At 50.1% G+C, this 17,584-nt stretch overlaps 1 protein-coding gene across 1 annotated transcript in view; it reads left to right on the top strand.

The window, feature by feature from the left end:
• Positions 1–847: 847 nt before the first annotated feature.
• The window catches only part of Sorl1 (sortilin related receptor 1), a 161,657-nt gene continuing 144,920 nt past the window's right edge, over positions 848–17,584 (top strand). The window contains exon 1 of the mRNA XM_057768142.1: positions 848–1,351. Within this exon, the coding sequence (XP_057624125.1) occupies positions 1,067–1,351 (285 nt within the window). The 5' untranslated portion in view covers positions 848–1,066. The remainder of the gene's footprint in view (positions 1,352–17,584) is intronic.

Genomic DNA, 17,584 nt, shown 5'->3' with positions numbered 1-17,584 from the left:
CTGGGGGAAAAACATATAAAAGCAGTTAAAGAAAATCTGTCTTTTGGAGCTGATTTTCAGGGACGTTGAAAATGGACTCCCTCCTCTCCTTGGGCATTTGCTCCCTCCTGTACAGGTCTAATCTTTACAGAGTTTACAATTAGTAGTGTTGGCTGAAGGGACTGGTAGAGACACTCATCTTGCCACTGTGAGTGGCTGAGTGCTGGGACACGTTGAGGGAATCAAGTAGGAGACCGTAGTGGGGCCCTGAGCTGTGCCTTCGTAACCATGTGTGCAGGGGTCATAGTGTATAGGTGGGGCATAGAGGTGGGGCAAGGTCCTGGTAAGGTGCAGTCTGGGTTTCACTGCTTCTGTGCAGGATGTTTGTCTGCTATGCCTTGCTGAATGCAGGGGCAGTTTAGCTTGATCAAGGGTAGTTTGAGCTGCCGCCACTTCAAGTACATTACTGTGCCATGGTTGAAACCATGTAAGTTTCACTACCGGGCAGGTTCAACCTGACTCTTGTCGGTGGTGTGCTCGGGGCTAATTCTGTGGTTTGCTACTCGCCATAGGAGGTGGGCATGAAGCCAAGGCCCAGTAAAGTGGTCGAGTGGCTTCACAGGGGGCGGAGATCAGCGGCGATTTAGGGCGACCAGGGTGCCCCGAGGAATCCGTGGAGTAGCTAGCTCACTCCGGGGAAATGGAACACGGCGTCCACACAGTTCTTCACTGCGGCAGGGAGGGCGAGGTGTGCTCGCAGGGGACCACGGTGCCCGCAGGCGGGCGCTCCCTGCCTTGACTTCCCCATCCCAGGGGGCGGGGCCGCAGTCGAGGCGAGCGAAGAAAGTGCGCGAAGGGGACGCGCTGCAAGCGCACACGTGACGGCGCGGCGCCCAGCAAGCGGGACCCGGCGGCGGCGGCGGCGGCTGTGGCGGTGGCAGCGGTGGCGGGCGCAGTGGAGCGGCCCGGGCGGCTTGGAGCCCCGGGAGCGGCGCGCGCGGCCCCGGCTCTGGCCCGGCGCTGTCCCGGCGCGCGCTGCACATTCTCTCCTGGCGGCGGCGCCACCTGCGGGAGCGTTCGCCTGAACATGGCGACACGGAGCAGCAGGAGGGAGTCGCGACTCCCTTTCCTATTCGCCCTGGTCGCGCTGCTGCCCCCCGGGGCTCTCGGCGGCGGCTGGACGCAGAGATTGTACGGTGGCCGTGCGCCCTTGCCCCAGGACCGAGGATTCTTCGTGGTGCAGGGCGACCCGCGTGAACTGAGGTTGGGGACTCACGGGGATGCCCGGGGGGCGAGCCCGGCGGCCGGGAAGCCACTCAGGACGCGGCGGAGCGCCGCTCTGCAGCCCCAACCCATCCAGGTGTACGGACAGGTGAGCACTTCTGCAAGCTTCCTCCTTCCAGTCCTTTCCTCTCCCAGCACTTCCTCACCCCCGCACCCATCCTTTGCAGTCGCTTCCCAGGTGCAGGCACCGCTTGGGGACTTCCCGGCTGGCATGGGTTTCTTTCTTTTTCTCTCTCTCTTCCACCCCCCCCCCCCCCCCATCACATGAGTACAGCCGTCAACACTCGGGTGGCATAGATCTTTTCCTTCTTCCTGTCGATTTTAGCAAACGTATTCCAGGTAAATAGAAGGGTGCAGCTCCTCTTTACCTCAGGCTATATGCAGAAAGACCACTGTAGTTTCCAGCAGGTATTGGAGGGGTACAGCATCATTTTTACATCTGGATAAAAAGCGACCCCCCCCCCCCGCCCCGCATTCCACCCTTTGGCAGCGGGGGCAAGAACCCTGCAGTTGTAAAGCACTCACACAGAATTGCAGAGGAGGGCTTTCCGCATTTACCCTCGTGAACCCCAATAAAGGTGGGCAACTCTCAAAGCTCCACGATTGTTCCTTGTGTACCCGGTAGATGTGTGCGTGTGTGTTTGCGCATGTGTGTGTATAAAGCTGGATTTTTATTTTCGTGGGAGTGTGGCGTACCGTCCCACCCCCTTTTCTTCATCCACTTCAGTGCTATGACTTTATTTTGGATAGGAATTATCTCTTGTGACACTTGGGGATTTGAAAGGACTGCAAGAAATTTGGTGGACTTATTATTCGTTAAAGATTAATTTCTGTCCAGGCAATGGGTTTATAAGGTCATAAGTAACACAAATTTCACTCTTCCGGTCCCCACTGACTGCTAGGGATGGCAAGCCGAGTTTGTCCACTAGTATCAGCATTGATGGAATTAATTTGCCAGGTGTTATTGTCTAACTCCCAGTACTGTGGTTAAGATTGACATCAGCAAAGCCAGAAGGTTGGTGGGAGATCCCAGTGGAGGTGATAAACATGATCACTTCCCAGAGTGATTGGTCCTTACTAAAGTACTAATTAAAAGATTAGCCTGGGTTCTGCCTTTCCCCCACTGATTTTTGGCCACAGCAAAGTCTTCCTTCAGGCTATACGTAGAGTTAAATGATCAACTCCTGGAGCCAGAAAGCATCTCATAAAACATGCCACCCTATGGCGTTATGTTTGGGTGAAGAGATCCAAGCGGTGACAGGTGCAGTGACTAATCCAAGGTCACACGGGGAAGGGCTTCTAGTGCTTTAGTTCTCGCCCACATGGTCCCACTGACCTTTGGGTGTTGGGAGTCACCTTGCCACTATTCAGTGCTTCCAAAATAAAATGTGGACAGAGGGGTGGTGGTGGGTGGGTGGGAGCAGCAAACTGCCACCCACCAGCAGCCCCTGGGCAGGAATGTCTACCAGATGACCTGTAAGTGCTTGGGGTGGGGGTGGGGTACAGAGCTCAGCTACTGAAATCCACCTGCCCTGTTCCTCTTGGGCCCAGATCCTTGTTCCCCTCTTCAACCCCATCTAAAGTTCCTTTTTTTTGTACTTTGGAAGGCGGCAAAAGCTGGTGAGGATGGCTGTCCCCAGCCTGCCTAGCAGCTCTACTGTGCCTTTGAGCCAGCAGGCTGAGAGCGGGAGGCTGGAGGGGCAGTCCTTCCAGGAGCTTAGGTCCTCTGCGGCCTAGTGTGAGTTGAAAGAGGCACTTTCTAGTCGCTACAATATTCATGCAATTCATGCAGGTGCTGTTTATTCCCCCCCCCCCCCCACTTCTTTGGGTTTGGTGTGTGAAAATCTCCCAGGGATTTGGAGCAAGCTAGAGATGAACTCTGTTCTTGTTGGGAGCGACTCCAAAACCCTCCCTTTGCTTTCATGTCTCCAGGCCAGCCAGACTGGTTCCATTGAAGGGTGCAGATCCAGCCAACCGAACAGCGAGGATCCCTCCCTGTGCTCTTCCTTGCTATGGCTGCCTTCCTCTGCCCTTGCCCTCTGTTGCCCCAGGTTAATGAAAAAATAGCATTAACCTTAATTGTTGAGGAGTTGAGTCAGGCAAAAGGAAGAACTTCGTGGTATAGGATTTCCACCACAAGTACTAACCTGGTGCAGGAGGCCCTTCACTGTGTTCCTGTGCACAGGAAACAGTGGAGTGGGGAGCTCTTCTCTGGAGTAACTCACATCTCTTTGGAATCACCTTTGGAGCAAAGGTGGCCGTGTGCCTCTGTTTTTCCTGGGACAGATCCAGTTATGCGGAGTGCCTCTGCCACCCCCAAATACATCAGGCTGCAGCTGTACTATTAATCCACATGCTCACTTAACTCTTGCCCTGCACCGAGCTTTATAAAGTCCCTTCAATTTTTAAACCCAAACAGTTATAGTGAGCAGTTGTCTGAAGGGAATGTTTTTCTCAAAACAACAAAGAATAAATAAAAATAAAAAACAGAACAACCGAAGGAGGCAGGCGAGATCACTGTAAGTGAGCAGGTGGAAGCCGGGAAAATTGCACCCACTCAACCAACCCAGACCCAGCCCGAACCCAGCCCGGACCCAGCCGCGGCTGTGTGGGGCTCTGGAGATGGAGTTATAGTTGGGAACAGAGAGACTTAGATGCTGGGCAACTTCTTGTCCTTGAACCTTGGTGAGGGTAAGGGTACCAGTATGTAGAAACACTTATCAGGGTTGGAAGCAGAAGCCAGAGAGGTGGCAGCAGGCCACTAGCTTCAGGGAGGAGAGAAGGAAGGCTTTATCTAGGGAAAGTTTGGTTGAGAACGGAGCCTGTGTTAGCACATCACATTGGAGCGTGTCTTCTTTTGCCCTCCTAACTTATGAAATACAAAGATTTTGCTGTTTTGACCAGTTAAAGGCTAACAATCTTCGGAAGAATATTGAGTACTGGTTCTGACCCAGAAACACATTTGGAATAGTAGAGACTAGTGGACCAGATATTAGGGCTTTTCTGAACAAGTTCAAATTTTACAAGGAAAACCTTTTTTTATTCCCCTTTTTCTTTTCCAAAAGGTCAAATTAAAGCTGGACAGTGATGGTGCACACCTTTAATCCCAGCACTCAGGAGGCAGGGGCAGGTCGATCTCTGAGCTCGAGGTCAGCCTGGGGACAGCCAGGGCTATACAGAGAAACCCTGTCTTGACACCGTCCCCCCACAAAAAAAGTTAAATTAAAGGAGGAAGCTATTATATCTTTTAAATTTAATAATATATAAACTATATATTTAATTAATTAAAAAATGTTTTGGGGAGAGTCTGACCATTTAGCCCAAGCTGGCCTGAAACTTACTTTGAAGCTCAGGCTAGCCTTTAACTGATGCTCCTGCTGCCTTTGGTCCCCCCCACCCCCCCGGCCAGGGATGCTCAGTGTAGCCCATCTCAGGCCAGACTCAGAGATCTGCCTGCCCCCTTTGCCTCAGCTCAGAAGTGCTGGGGTTAAAGGCATTCGCCACCACTCACCCCCACACTCCATACCCCCAGTGCCACGCTGACTTCTTGCCTGCCCTTTGCCATCATGCTTGCTTTGCCCTCTTCCCCAAAGATCTTCCTCAACTCTTCTTTTTGCTTGGAGAACCCTCGTTCAGTTCCCCAATACTCCAGAGCCCCTAGAATTCCCAACCCTGTGGGAACAGTTCTAAGCCTGGTTCCAGCCCTCCCTTGGGTTATAATTTACTGCTTCATCTTCCTGTGGCTCCTTCGAAGGCCTGGGTTTGGTCCTTCTCTGGGTTTCCCAGGATGGGAGGCCCTTAATAATTCTCTGTGGGCCAGTTTTCTGCCTAGAAGAGGAGGAGAAGGTAGGGAGAACATTAAGCTATATAAAGTTATGTATGAGGAAGACCGCAGGGAGCCCACAGACAGGCAAAATGCTTCGGTTCACTCCATGGTGCCGAGGCAAATGGGATGGCCCTCCGGAGTGTAGCCCTGGTTTTCCTGTGCTATCTGGGAGTTAATTCGAATAAAGACCTAGGATTCTATTTTTATAGCATCCTCCCTTTTAGGATTCTCATATTGTTTTTTGCTTCTAGTATTTTTATTTTTCGGTGGTGGGAGTGGGGATCCTTTGGAATGAAGCACAAAAGCCCAACAAGATTTACAGGCTTATTTTGCTTGCAACAAGCTCTCTGTTCCTAATTCTCAAATTTTAGAGGACAGAGAGGATACAGTGTCCTGATTTGAGATGAAAAACAATGTGTCCATTACAACCCAAGGGCCCTGGACAAAAGGCCGCCTTTGGAGAGAGAATACCGTTTGGCTTTAGATCACTCTGGTGTTGATTCTTGCACGATAGACTCGCTTAGGAAAGAATTGGCTTGTTGATTCTGACGTGGTGATGGTTGACCTGTGTGCTTCCAGCTGAAGATGAGAAGGCAGCACGTTGGCTGTTCCAAGCTGAGTTCTGTGCAGGTGAAGACGGGGTGGCCTCAGATGTGACCTTGAAAACCCTCTCCTGGTTGTGCCTGTTTACCTTCTGTTGAATTCTGGGCTGCATCTGGCACTGTTTGGTTCATCTGTAGCTTGGAGCCTGGAACAGTGGAGGCTTTGAGATGGAAGGAATGGAGGAAAGGAGTCCATGGGGAGAGGCACTGAGGATTAAAGGGAGGAGACCTCACCCACTGGGTTTCCCCAGCCTTCGGCAGGTAGAGCTCGCCAACAAAGCCATTTGTGAGGCGGAATGAGGGGTGGCAGGTGAATCCTTTCAAGCTCTCATGTATCACGAGCGAGCCCTCTCTCGGCTGGTCACTGCTGTCACCAGGTTTTTGTGTGTCCTTACAGAAGCGGCCTGTGTCTATGTAATTGTGAGCTGTGTGTCCTTACAGAAGCGGCCTGTGTCTATATAATGTGAGCTGTGTATCCTTACAGAAATAGTCTACGTTTATATAATGTGAACGTACACAATCAAGTTATCAGCAGCCTTCTGTTACCAGTAGCCCTTGGTGTCATGAATAATGGGATTAATTTAAACTCTAAATATATTTGTGGAGTGGTGACCATGGGTAATCAGATGCTTCTTGAAGTGTCACATATAGAATAGGTTGTTATTCTTTTTCTAGGCCAGGTGTAAGGGCTCCCTCCTCCCCCTTTCTCCAGTATGGGCCAGGAGGACAGCACTGCAGAGCCCCCTCAGAGCTTGCAGTGTTCAGCAGCCCCTAGAGAAGTGGGATCCCACTTTGTGAGGCCATCAGAATAGAGGGACCACATTACAGACCTCAGCTTTGTGTTCCTTTTGGCAGTCTTTTCACTGTATTCTGTAAAATGAAGTTAACGATATGCTAATACATTGTTTTAAGACCTGGATCCATGAGGCAGATCCTGACAGCACTGCCTATCCCAAGGCCGAGAGCAGATGCCGGAGGAGCTTTGCATTGGCATTGTCAACTGGAGTCTCTTCCTCCTTAGAGACCACAAGCATCTCTGTGGTGTCATTGTTTAATCTCAAGGCAGCAACAGATCCAGCCAGCTCTGTCCAGATCATTGTAGAGAGACACAGGGGCAGACTGATAGTCTGAAAATCATGAAATACCCGAACTAATTGATTTGCCTTTGTATGTATTTATTTAGTCTCCCTCCTTCTCTTTTAAGGCCTCAGTTTACCTTCTTCATTAAATTTTGCTCAGGTGAATATTAAATGAGTTTGTATTTTTCAAGTTGCTGATAGGGGAAACAGCTATATGAATGGATGCAGGGAAAGCCAGTGTGGAGTTTGAGATATTTGACAGTTATGGATTACTGATAGTTGACTACATAAAGCTGTATTAAATCTGGGGTGTGATGTGGGCATTTCCTTCATTTTTTAATAAATGTGATGAACAGGAGAGCTCACTCTCTTCTGGTTTGAACATTGGGGGATTGGTATTTCTCTGGGAATTGTCTGTGGTTTTAGGTAGGTGTTTTCTTTGTTAATGAGAACAGGGCCTTCCTGTGCATTCTCCAGGTAGGTTAGGATCTGCTGGCAGACGGCATATTCAGTCCAGCCACGCACATTCAGAAATCAATTTCCTCAGTTTAAAATGAGTCACAGTTAATTTCGACCTAATTTATTGGTTTATCGACTTGGGAACCTTAGGCCTTCGAAGAAGTGGCCTGGGTGGCCTTTTAGCGTCCAAACCGCTGATGATGCCAAAAAGTAGGCAAAGCAGGGTGGGCTGCTGGTCAGGGTCAAGGTGTGGACTGAATCCTACGTTGCTGTGAGATACTTGGAGTAGAAATGCCAAGACAGGGATGCTCATGAACGGTGGGGCAGGCTCTGTGAGAGTGGGACTCAGAAACAGCCGGAACTACAGTTGTGAATTAAAGAGTAATTACAAAATTCAGGTGTCCTCAGGGTAATTGGTAATTGTGTGTGCGTGCGTGCGTACATGCGTGCATGTGTGTGTGTGTGTGTGTACGGGGGTAGTGTCAATGATTGAACCCAGTGCCTTGTGCATGCCAAGCACGTGTTTCTCCATGAGCTATATGCCCTCAGCCCTGAGCAGTTGTTAAATATAATGGTGACTCCATGCCCCACCACTGCTGCTAGCAGAGAGCTGTCTGATCCTGCGTTCTGGCCTTGTAACTGATCTTCCGATGGAACACTGCTAGATAGGCGTTTCTGCAGTGCCAATCTGCATCTGTGTGTGCAGTCTGTCTGCTAGGTACGCGTGGCCCCCGAACCCTTGTACTGTGGCTAGGGTGACTGAAGAACTGGATTTCTTTTCACCTAATTTTAATAAACTAACAGCCACATGTAGATCCTGGCTGTCGCTGTTCTTCCTGCCAGCACAGCAAGCCTCTGTTGAGTGGAAGGAGGCCTAGGCATCGCAGCTTCTGCTTCACCGGAGAGGCTTATCATAAACAGGGAAAGTGAAAGCGAGGGTTGCGGGATTTGAGCAAACCCTACATCTTGGAGGTTTCTGACGGCCAAGTTGCAGCAGGTAGGGAGGGCTGCATGGGGCACTGTGGAGGACAGGTGGGCACTCTGTTCATTTTTTTTGGGGGGGGGGAGTTTCCTCTGTATAGTTGTCTCCTTCTGCCAGGCCCTGGGAAGGTTGACCCTTCAGAAGGACTCACCGAACTTGTGCGCCTTCTCCTGTGCTGTGTTTACGCAAACAGACCAGAGCTTTCCAGGTTGTGCGGAGGTGTGCAGATCCGATGGGTCCTACTTAGCAACGAGATGTAAACCGTGTCCTCACAGCGAGGCTGTTTCTTCGCTCCTGGGTTCTGCCTCCTGTATGCCTGTTGACTTGCCTCAGTGGGTCTGGGTCTGTCTTTCATCCCTTCAACCCTTCAAGGTGGCACAGAGACAAACAGTAGAGGTGTGTGGCTTTCATCACTGCATCCGAAGCTGGCCCTCCTTCCTCCTCGCTGGCCCTTTAACGTAGCATGCCATTGCTGTTGCCGCCGCTGCTGCTGCTGCAGGCTCTTGGCTTGGAAAATCGGGACCCTTCAGGATGATTTATCTCCAGGCCCCTGAATTAGATTAAAAACACAGCTACGGATTCTCAGAAAGGCAGGCTGATGTGATTATATCCCAAATCTGAGTGGCAGACAAGGGCAATAAAAAGATGTACAGATATCAGATGCATTCCGTGCCATGTAGAGACCAATGTACTGTGCTATCCCTCTCTTAAAAACACAACAACAACAACAACAACTGGAAGATGACTACTAGGACTTTATTTATTTGGAAGAAGACTTATCTATGGTATGGAGAGCTTTCTCCTCAGACTGCTGGTTGAGGGGAGGTCTGGGGAAGGTGGATGGCTAGAGTCATTTTTATGTGGAGGCAGTGGGTAAGGGCCAATGAGGGCTGTAGGATGCTAAGGGTACTGGTGCCTTTCATTTATAAGCTGAGGGATAGTGTCCTGATCTCTCTCTCTCTCTCTCTCCTCTCTCTCTCTCTCTCTCTCTCTCTCTCTCTCTCTCTCTCACCTTTGAACAAAAGTTACTTAGGAAAGAAATGGGTTCTGAGTCTGTCACTCTGGATGATGTTTGGGCTTGGACCCCATAGAACCTTGTCTGTTCGCTGAGCTGTTCATGGCAGCTCAGTCTTGACAATCCTGAGACCTGGGAAGGTCAAAGCTGACCTGCTGGGTCCTGGTCCAAGGATCCCAGAAGAAGAAGAGAACCTTGATCCTAGGGCATGGGGATAGAGCAGAGCTGGGCAAGCTATCTGGAATCCAAGGCTGTTTAAAGGCATTTGAATATTTGAAACCTGTGCCCAATTAGTTGAGTCACGTGACACCATACCTAAAATTTACTTCATTGGTGTATATTTAGTTCCCTGGAAGTCTCTCACTGAGTCATTATAAACATACATCTTGCAGTTAACCGTGCATGGGGTTTGCTGAAGTTGGCAAGGTGTGCTAGGCTGGAAGAGAAGCAAAGCTGGGGAGAGGTGAACAGGCTATTAGAACAGAGTTGGAGTGTCAGGCAAGCTGAAGAGAGTTGCTGCTAGCTCATGTCACCAGGCTGAGCCTTGGGTCGCTCCCAGGCCAGCTCCTGTTACTGAGAGCTTGGCCTTCCTTGGCTCTCGGGGTTGGAGCTTGTGCCTTGTGAATCAGTCATCTTGGTTGCAGTTCTTGTCCAGTGTGGAAAAGCGGCTGCTGGTGTGGTCTTAGGGTCTTCTGCTCTGAGGTGATAGGTTTAAATGCTGTGCCTTTGGGTGAGGACAGTGTTAGGGAGTCATGTCGTCTTAGTGGTAACATCTTGGGACCTAGGCTTTGGGCTTCCTCCAGCTTTCTGAGCCCTGTTGTCAAGTATTGGGGAGGCTGCCTGAAAGTGCCATTAGCCATCAGTTCAAGAGTCAGCGAAGTGTGTGGTGTCTTACTATTTGACATGTGTTATGTCTAGCTCTTGGGTCTCTGTTCCAACCCTGGTGATGCCATTATTAAGTTTCTACGTGGAGCCATGCTGTAAAGAGTGGCTGGTTTGGGCCGAAAGTCCTTTGGACCTGAAAGTAAGTGATGTTTATGGATGTTGAAGTTTATGAAATACATCCATGGTTTAGATGTTGTTTCTTGCAACAGTCACGTGAACTTGGGGAGTTACTATTCATCTGCATTCCCAGATGAGTATCTTGTGGCTCAGAAAGAGAAGCGGCTTCTCCCAGGTTAGACAGCCAGCAAATTGTGGAGACAGGACCCACAGCCAGCCTCTACCATGGTTCAGATTTGTGTCGCACCATTGCCTCTCATACATAGGGGGTCTTCTTGGGTGGGAATCCGCAGCTTGTTTCCTTCCTCTTTTCCCCTCCCTCCCTCCATCTCTCCTTTTCTCCCTCCCTTCTTCCCTTGCTCCCTCTATTTCTTCTTTCCTTTCTTTCTGTGAAAGCCTTCAGTCTTCTCCAAGAATCCATAGCTCTCATATAATCCTCCCTTCTTCTAGGCTATTCTTGGCTACACTGCTGTTTTAACTTTTCAGGCATGGTAGATTTTAGGACTCTTCAGTCCCTGGCTCTTATTCTTCTCTAGGTCTCCGTGTCTCTCCTCTGCCCCAGCCCTACATCCCTAACTAACTGCTCCCGCTCCATCTTTGTTTCATTAGCTCTTCCAGGAAGTGCCATTGTCCTCTCTGTTTGACAACTGCAGTTTAAGCACTCATTAAGTTTGTTACTTGGTGCTTCTTTCCTCTACTAATTTAAGAGAAGTGAGGCAAGACCAGCCAGTCTGCTGCTTTCCTAACACCTAGTGCAGTGTCTGGTTTACAGTAAATGCTCAATAAACATTTATTGAATGAACAAAGTAAGCAGCTATTTATACAGAGTCAAACAGGGGAGCCGGGGAAAGTGGGTGGTCTGAAGCTGTCCCCCCATCCAACAGAGCAGTACAAGAGCCTTTGGGGGAAGCGGAAGCCGGAGGATTGAGAGTTCAAGGTCAGCCCAAGCTTCACAGTAGGTTCCAGGGCTGCCTGGGTTACACAGCTAGACTTTTGTCTCTAGAGGAGTGAATGAATGGCTTTGGGTTTTACAGGGAAATCCTCACAGAAGGCAGGAAAGCATTAGCTTCTGATGTATAGTGCTGGGGCGCTTGCTGTGTTTGTATGGGGGGGGGCACTGGGGATGTTCCCTGTAAGATCCTCAGAGAGAAGCCTCTCCAGTCAGCAGCTGTTAGATGTTCTCTGACCTTCCTTTCGGCTTTGATATTTTTTCCTCTCTCCCTCCCTCTGTCCCTCCCTCCCTCCCTTCCTCCCACCCTCCCTCCCTCTCTCCTTCTCCCTTTCTCTCCCTCTCCCTCTCCCTCTCCCTCTCCCTCTCCCTCTCCCTCTCCCTCTCTCTCTCTCTCTCTCTCTCTCTCTCTCTCTCTCTCTCTCTCCCACTAGTGAAGGAAGGTACAGATTTTCTCCAGGCTCCTTTTATTCAGGAGCTCTCCAGTAACAAGAAAGGCCATTGTCAATCAGGTGACAGTGTTTGCCTGGAGGGTGTAGCATTTGGCAGTGAATGACAGGTAGGGCTGATACTGCAAGCCAGTGAGAATGTGGTTATTGTCTTTTTGGTGTGGTAGGAAAAAAGGCTATCCTTTCTTCTCTCTGTCTTCCCTTCATCTTCCCATTATCCTTTCCATCTTCCCTCTCTCCCTCCATCTTCCCTTCCTCCCTACATCTTCCCTTTCTCCTTCCATCTTCCCTTCCTATTTCCATCTTCTCTTCCTCCCTCCATCTTCCCTTTTCCTCTCCATCTTCTCTTCCTCCCTCCATCTTCCCTTCCTCCATCCATCTTCCCTTTTCCCCTCCATCTTCCCTTCCTCCCTCCATCTTCCCTTCCTCCATCCATCTTCCCTTTTCCCCTCCATCTTCTCTTCCTCCCTCCATCTTCCCTTCCTCCATCCATCTTCCCTTCCTCCATCCATCTTCCCTTTTCCCCTCCATCTTCCCTTCCTCCCTCCATCTTCCCTTCCTCCCTCCATCTTCCCTTCCTCCATCCATCTTCCCTTTTCCCCTCCATCTTCTCTTCCTCCCTCTGTCTTCCCTTCCTCCTTCCCTCCATCACTCTGTCACATCCATCTATGGCAACTTTAATAAACAGCTCTAATAAAGATGGTGGAGAAATTCCAGATTTTAGTTCAAGGTCATTCTTTTGTTTCCTCACCTATACAATAAGCGACATGAATTTGTCCCTTAAGTGGTTAGCAAGTTCACTTAGTGCAGGCTGCATCTTGAGTCAACTCCAAGGTCAAGTGAGTTTGTCGAACCCATGGACAGGGCTGTCTTCAGGGAGCACTCAAAATGATATTTCAGTTCTCCTGAGGTAGCAAGTCCAGAAGGGTAATGAGCTTTCTAAATATAGTGGGAAATTGGTCTGGAAAGGGGACACTGGGAGCCAGTTTGCATTCTTCACATTTAGGTCACCTGGTTAGAAAAATGAAAAACCTGGGTGTTAGGCATGGGTTGTCCATCTTTGATTCCCAAGCCCCCCCTGCCCCCACCCCCAGTGTCATGTACTTGGTAGGGGAAGCTTTAGCTGCTGATTCTATCCTCAGAGTTGAAGGATCAGGGTGTTTGTTCTCTACTCACTGGTGAATTTTTAAAAAGGCTTCTCTGTATTTCACGGCCAGTGAGGCAGAGAACAGGACTGGGATGCCTTGCTTGTAACACCTCGCAATGCACTCTAGAAAGGAGCTGTGTAGGAGGCAGGAGGATGTCAGGCTGGGGTGCCTAGGACTCCTTAAGTCTTGTGTTTGGCCATTGTGAAGGTGATCATGGCAGAAGAAATGACTGGGGAGAGGTGTGGGGCTATTCAATGAAGGAACCCCCATCCTCTCGAGTAAGTATCAAAGACCAGACAGAATTTGGTGGTTTTCTTGGGAATTCCTCATCCCCTCTTCAGACCTGCAGCCCTAATTTCTCCCAGAAGCCCTTGATGCGCTCTCAGAAGTAAGATGTGATTCAAGAGCCCGCAGGGTACCTGGCAGCTAGCAGACCTCAGTGTGTAATGTACATCCTTCCCTTCACACAACAAGCACTTATTTCCTCCCTTCTATTTATAACAAGCCAGAGCCCGAGGATGACGGCAGATTCTCCCCTACTCTGAAGAGTAAGCAAATAATAGAAGCCAGTCATTGGGCGTCTGTGGATCACTAGGGCACGCTGGGGGACCGAGGGACAGCCAGAGGGGTGCCTGTGTTTGGTAAAGACTTTGAGCTATGTCAAGGTGTGGGTGGCGATGATAGCTGGGAGCCTGCTGTAAGCAGTAGTCCGGAGCCTGTGACCCTTGCACCAGCCAGGGACAGTGAGGTTGACGTGGGCGCTCCGACTCCACGGATGCTCTCCCATGGCTGTGAAATGTTGCCTTGGCTAGAGACCTAGGCTCCAGCCTGCCTCCTGGATGCTTCATGCTAGCTGCATATTTTGGTGGCGCGAGGGCTCACAGTGAGCTGGCAGGAAATACGTACTGGTGACGAGTAGGAGCTCCTAGATACAGGATCTGCACTTGAGAGTGGAGTGTTCTACGCAGGTCATAGGAATGTTTTAGAAAGTGAGGTAGAATTCGCATAGGAGCCCTTGCAAATGACGTGGCCTTTGGTGCATTCCATGCATTGTACATTCTGTCCAGGTCCATAGCATTCTCATTAGTCCCAGAGCAAATCACAGATACTCCTTTCACTCCTCCTCCTCAGCCTCCTGGCAGCCACCCACCTGCTTCCTGCCTTTGTGGATTTACCTGCCCGGGATGTTTTATATAAATTGAGTCGTGCAGTATGTGACCTTTGCGTCTGGCATTCTTTTTAAGGTCTGTCTGTATTAAAGCAGTGAGTTAGTATCGCGCGAAGTCTTCATTAACAGCTATGCCAAGTCTCCAAAGACAGCTCCTCCCCCCTCCCGCCCCTGCGTCCATGCCTCATTGAAGACTGTGCTGATCTCTCCTCAGCCCCCTAGAAACAGTGTTCTGTTGGCCTCTCACAATCTGGAAGGGAGAGAATGGACCAGAGTCATCATCTTCTAAATGAGCTAGATGAGACTCTTCTGGGGTTTTTCAAATGCTCATCCGTGGGTTACCTTCCCAGGACTTCTGATAAAGTATTTCTGGGATGAAGCAGGTACTTCTGTTCTTGGCTCACTGGCTCTCTAGGTCTCTGTTTTTCAACCAGGTGGATTCTGGGTTCCTGATCCTATGCCAGGTGGCCTCTGGTGTTGGGGTTTGGTCCTACGATGAGTGACCTCTGGAGTTCTGATCCTGGCTGGGTGACCTCTAAGGCTCTCAACTTGGACCAGCTGGCCTCTGGGGCTTTCCTAACCCTTACCTGTGAGCCTAGCAGAGGTCTGAGAGGCCACCTGATTTAGTTTGTCATCCGAGATAGAGTTTTGGTTCAGAGATCCCTGTGGCATGCAATTTTTCTCCCCTGCCTTCTGAGCGAAGGCACTCGGGCCCCTCCCTTCTGCCTTTACGGCCCCAATTAATTGTGGCTCATTTATCAGGCTCCAGCTATCGCCTGTGAACCAGAGACAAAAGAGAAGGAAGGTTGTTCACACCCTGGGGTTACGGTTATGACTGACTACATATCAAGGTTATGTTCCTGGAAAAGTCACCCTCCCACTTCCTCCCACCCCCTGGCAGGCCAGTGTCTCCTTCATCAGTGTGCGGAACTAAGTGGGAGAGACTGGGGGAACCAATCCGCAAGCCTGCAGCTGTCTAGAGGGAGAGCATTAGGAAGAGCTGGCTGTGAAGAGGGCAAAGGACCCAAACAAACTGGAAGCCACCACTAAGGAGATTCAGCCACGGCAATCTGTGGGTTCCTGATGTTGGGGGCTGTCTTGGGGCCGTTGGTTTCTTGGTCACAGTCCATGGAGGATGGCAAGACAATCCTTTGGGGGCTGCTTCCTGCCTTTCCCTGTAGGACTGACACGGAGAGGAGGAAAGCAGACTGCATGTCTTGACCTTAATAAAATTTATGGCTTGCTGGCCTTGCTCTCCTGGCTCCCTGGCTCCCTTGTCCTTGGGGTGCATTGATTCCCCGCTACTGATTCTGGTCCTGTGCTGGGCGGGGGATGGGCACCTAGGCTGTGTTGAAGATTAGTGGTGACTCACCAGGGAGTTATATTCTCATGACTGGATATGCTTGAGGTCTCTGCCAAGGCAAGGAGCGGAACTGTTTGTGTGCGTGCCTGGTGACCCTTGGACAAGCCGTTGCTTGCCAGAGAGCCTTCTCCTTCTATGCGCTGGGCTGCCCTTTTCCAGTCTGCTCTTAGGAATATAGGGGACATCAGATAGAAAAGGCTTAAAGGAAAAAAAAAAAAAAGAAAAAGAAAAGAAGAGTTCCACCAAGGTTGCCCTCCAGAGGCTTCCTTTATGAGAACCCCCTGGAATATTTTGATGCCTCTCTTTTGTGTCCATTTCATCTCTCATCCCGTAGGCTCAGTTAACAAAAGCTATGCCCTCTGCTACAAAGACCTCAGCAAGTGTCGTCAGACCTCTTCTCCACTCTGATCCCTTCCCACTTTGTAGCCTGTTCAAAGCGTCCTCTGATTATTAACCTGCCAGAGGGATGGCTGTGCCCGCCGCTTTGAGGATGGCCGGATTGAATATGGAGGATCTTTTCATCCCAGACCCTGTGTGAACTTCGGGTGATGCTCCTAGGTTCCTAACCCCCTTTCCTAGTGCCATTTACGTGGTTCTCTCCTTGCTCCCTTCTGGTTCCTAGGGTGCAGATGGCTTTGCAGGGGAGAAGATTTTAGCCCGAGGACCCGAGGTGCCTGTGCTGGTTCTCTGATCCAGTATTTCCAGTATCTTCCTGGAAGCCTAGGTTGGGAGGGAAGAGAAGGGAAGAGGAAGTTAGAGGTTTAAGCTGCTGGGGGGAGACCCTTAGCAGCTTTTTGAGTTAAATAATTTATTTCTAGCTTTTGATTTGCACGTTTCTCTTGATGCTTGCAGGGACTTATCTACTGGGAGTGAGAAGTGGGGTTTTGGAATGATATATTTTCCTAAAAAATATCAAGGGTCTTTTTTATTTGACGCGGTCTCACTTCAGATATACATATGTCTAAACGGTTGGTTTTTGGATCACATTAGATGCAGGTGCTTATGACCTGAAGCAGGGCTGTTATAGATTATCTTCTCACTGGAGCTGGCTGCCAAGCTTGTGGCCCAGGTGTTTTTCTTCTCCCTTGTGACATCTGAGAGCACCCCCAAGGAGTGGGTGGAACACATTAGGGTGGAGGAGAAACGGAAAGGAAGAGGGAGAGGCTGTGGAGGGGGGCAGGTTTTCTGCTCCAGATCTGCTGTGAGAAGGGTTGGTTCGCTCAACTTGAACTCTTCAGTAGTCCACGAGTTGGTGTTGGCCCGGGTGGGTGAGCTCTCCAGGCTCAGAGGCAGATGCTCAGTGTCTCAAGCGGGACCTCCTTGCCCGAGGGCCTGACAGGTTCTGTGATGATCTTCAGATGGCTGTCCAACCTGGCTTGTTCCTGATACTATTCAGCAGGAGCAGTGGGACGGCTGGGTTTGGGGAGGCCTCATCCTGCTTCTTAGAGGGAACCCTGGAGCTTGCTGGTGTCCGCACAGGTTCCGTAACTTTTGAGCTCCAGTGTTCTGGAAAAGTCTGTCTTGGAATGGATGCCTGTCAGTCAGTGCATGGTGAGCTAAGATGAGAACACAGGCATTCAGAGAGACAGAATAGTGAAAAGAGAGAAACAAAGCCGCACAGATAGTTTTTCCATGAGGCAAAAGTGACCTGAAAAAGTGGTTCTTTACTCCAAGTTTATATTCTTCCTTAGTTTTTATCAGACAAACCCTGAAAGCTTAGCAGTGCCCGTCTGAGAAGTTGAGATTGAGTGTTCCTTATCAGCGGCAGCCCCGCCTATCAGGAACCCAGGAACCCAGGCACTTTCTAGCCTGTTACTGTTTGCCTCTAGGGCATTGGGATCCGAGCTGCCACCAGCGAATGGGGAAAGAAAACAGGACTGTGTGTGGGTGGAGTGGTCCCTAGGATGTCTGTCAGAGCCTCTGCCTGGAGCCCTGTCCCAGGGATATACCTTGCTGTCTCAGTCAGGGCAAGAGTCTGTGGTGTCTTCAGGAAGGAGAGAGAGAGAGAGAGAGAGAGAGAGACAGAGAGAGACAGAGAGAGACAGAGAGAGACAGAGAGACAGAGAGAGAGAGAGAGACAGAGAGAGAGACACAGAGAGAGAGACAGAGAGAGAGAGACAGAGAGAGAGAGAAGCTGGTCTAGCTGTGACATGGCGGCTTATCTATATCCACACCAGGAAAAATACAAATGGCCACTCAGACCTCAGTTAGCTTATTTATTCTGTTTTTATTTTGCTTATTTGCAGACCTGAAAGGCTGAGAGCTACTGTTTCAGTAAT

This window comes from Chionomys nivalis, chromosome 4, assembly GCF_950005125.1.
Source record: "Chionomys nivalis chromosome 4, mChiNiv1.1, whole genome shotgun sequence".
Lineage (NCBI taxonomy): Eukaryota > Metazoa > Chordata > Mammalia > Rodentia > Cricetidae > Chionomys > Chionomys nivalis.
Note: the sequence above shows the minus strand (reverse complement) of the source record. Positions and strands in the feature narration are given on the sequence as shown.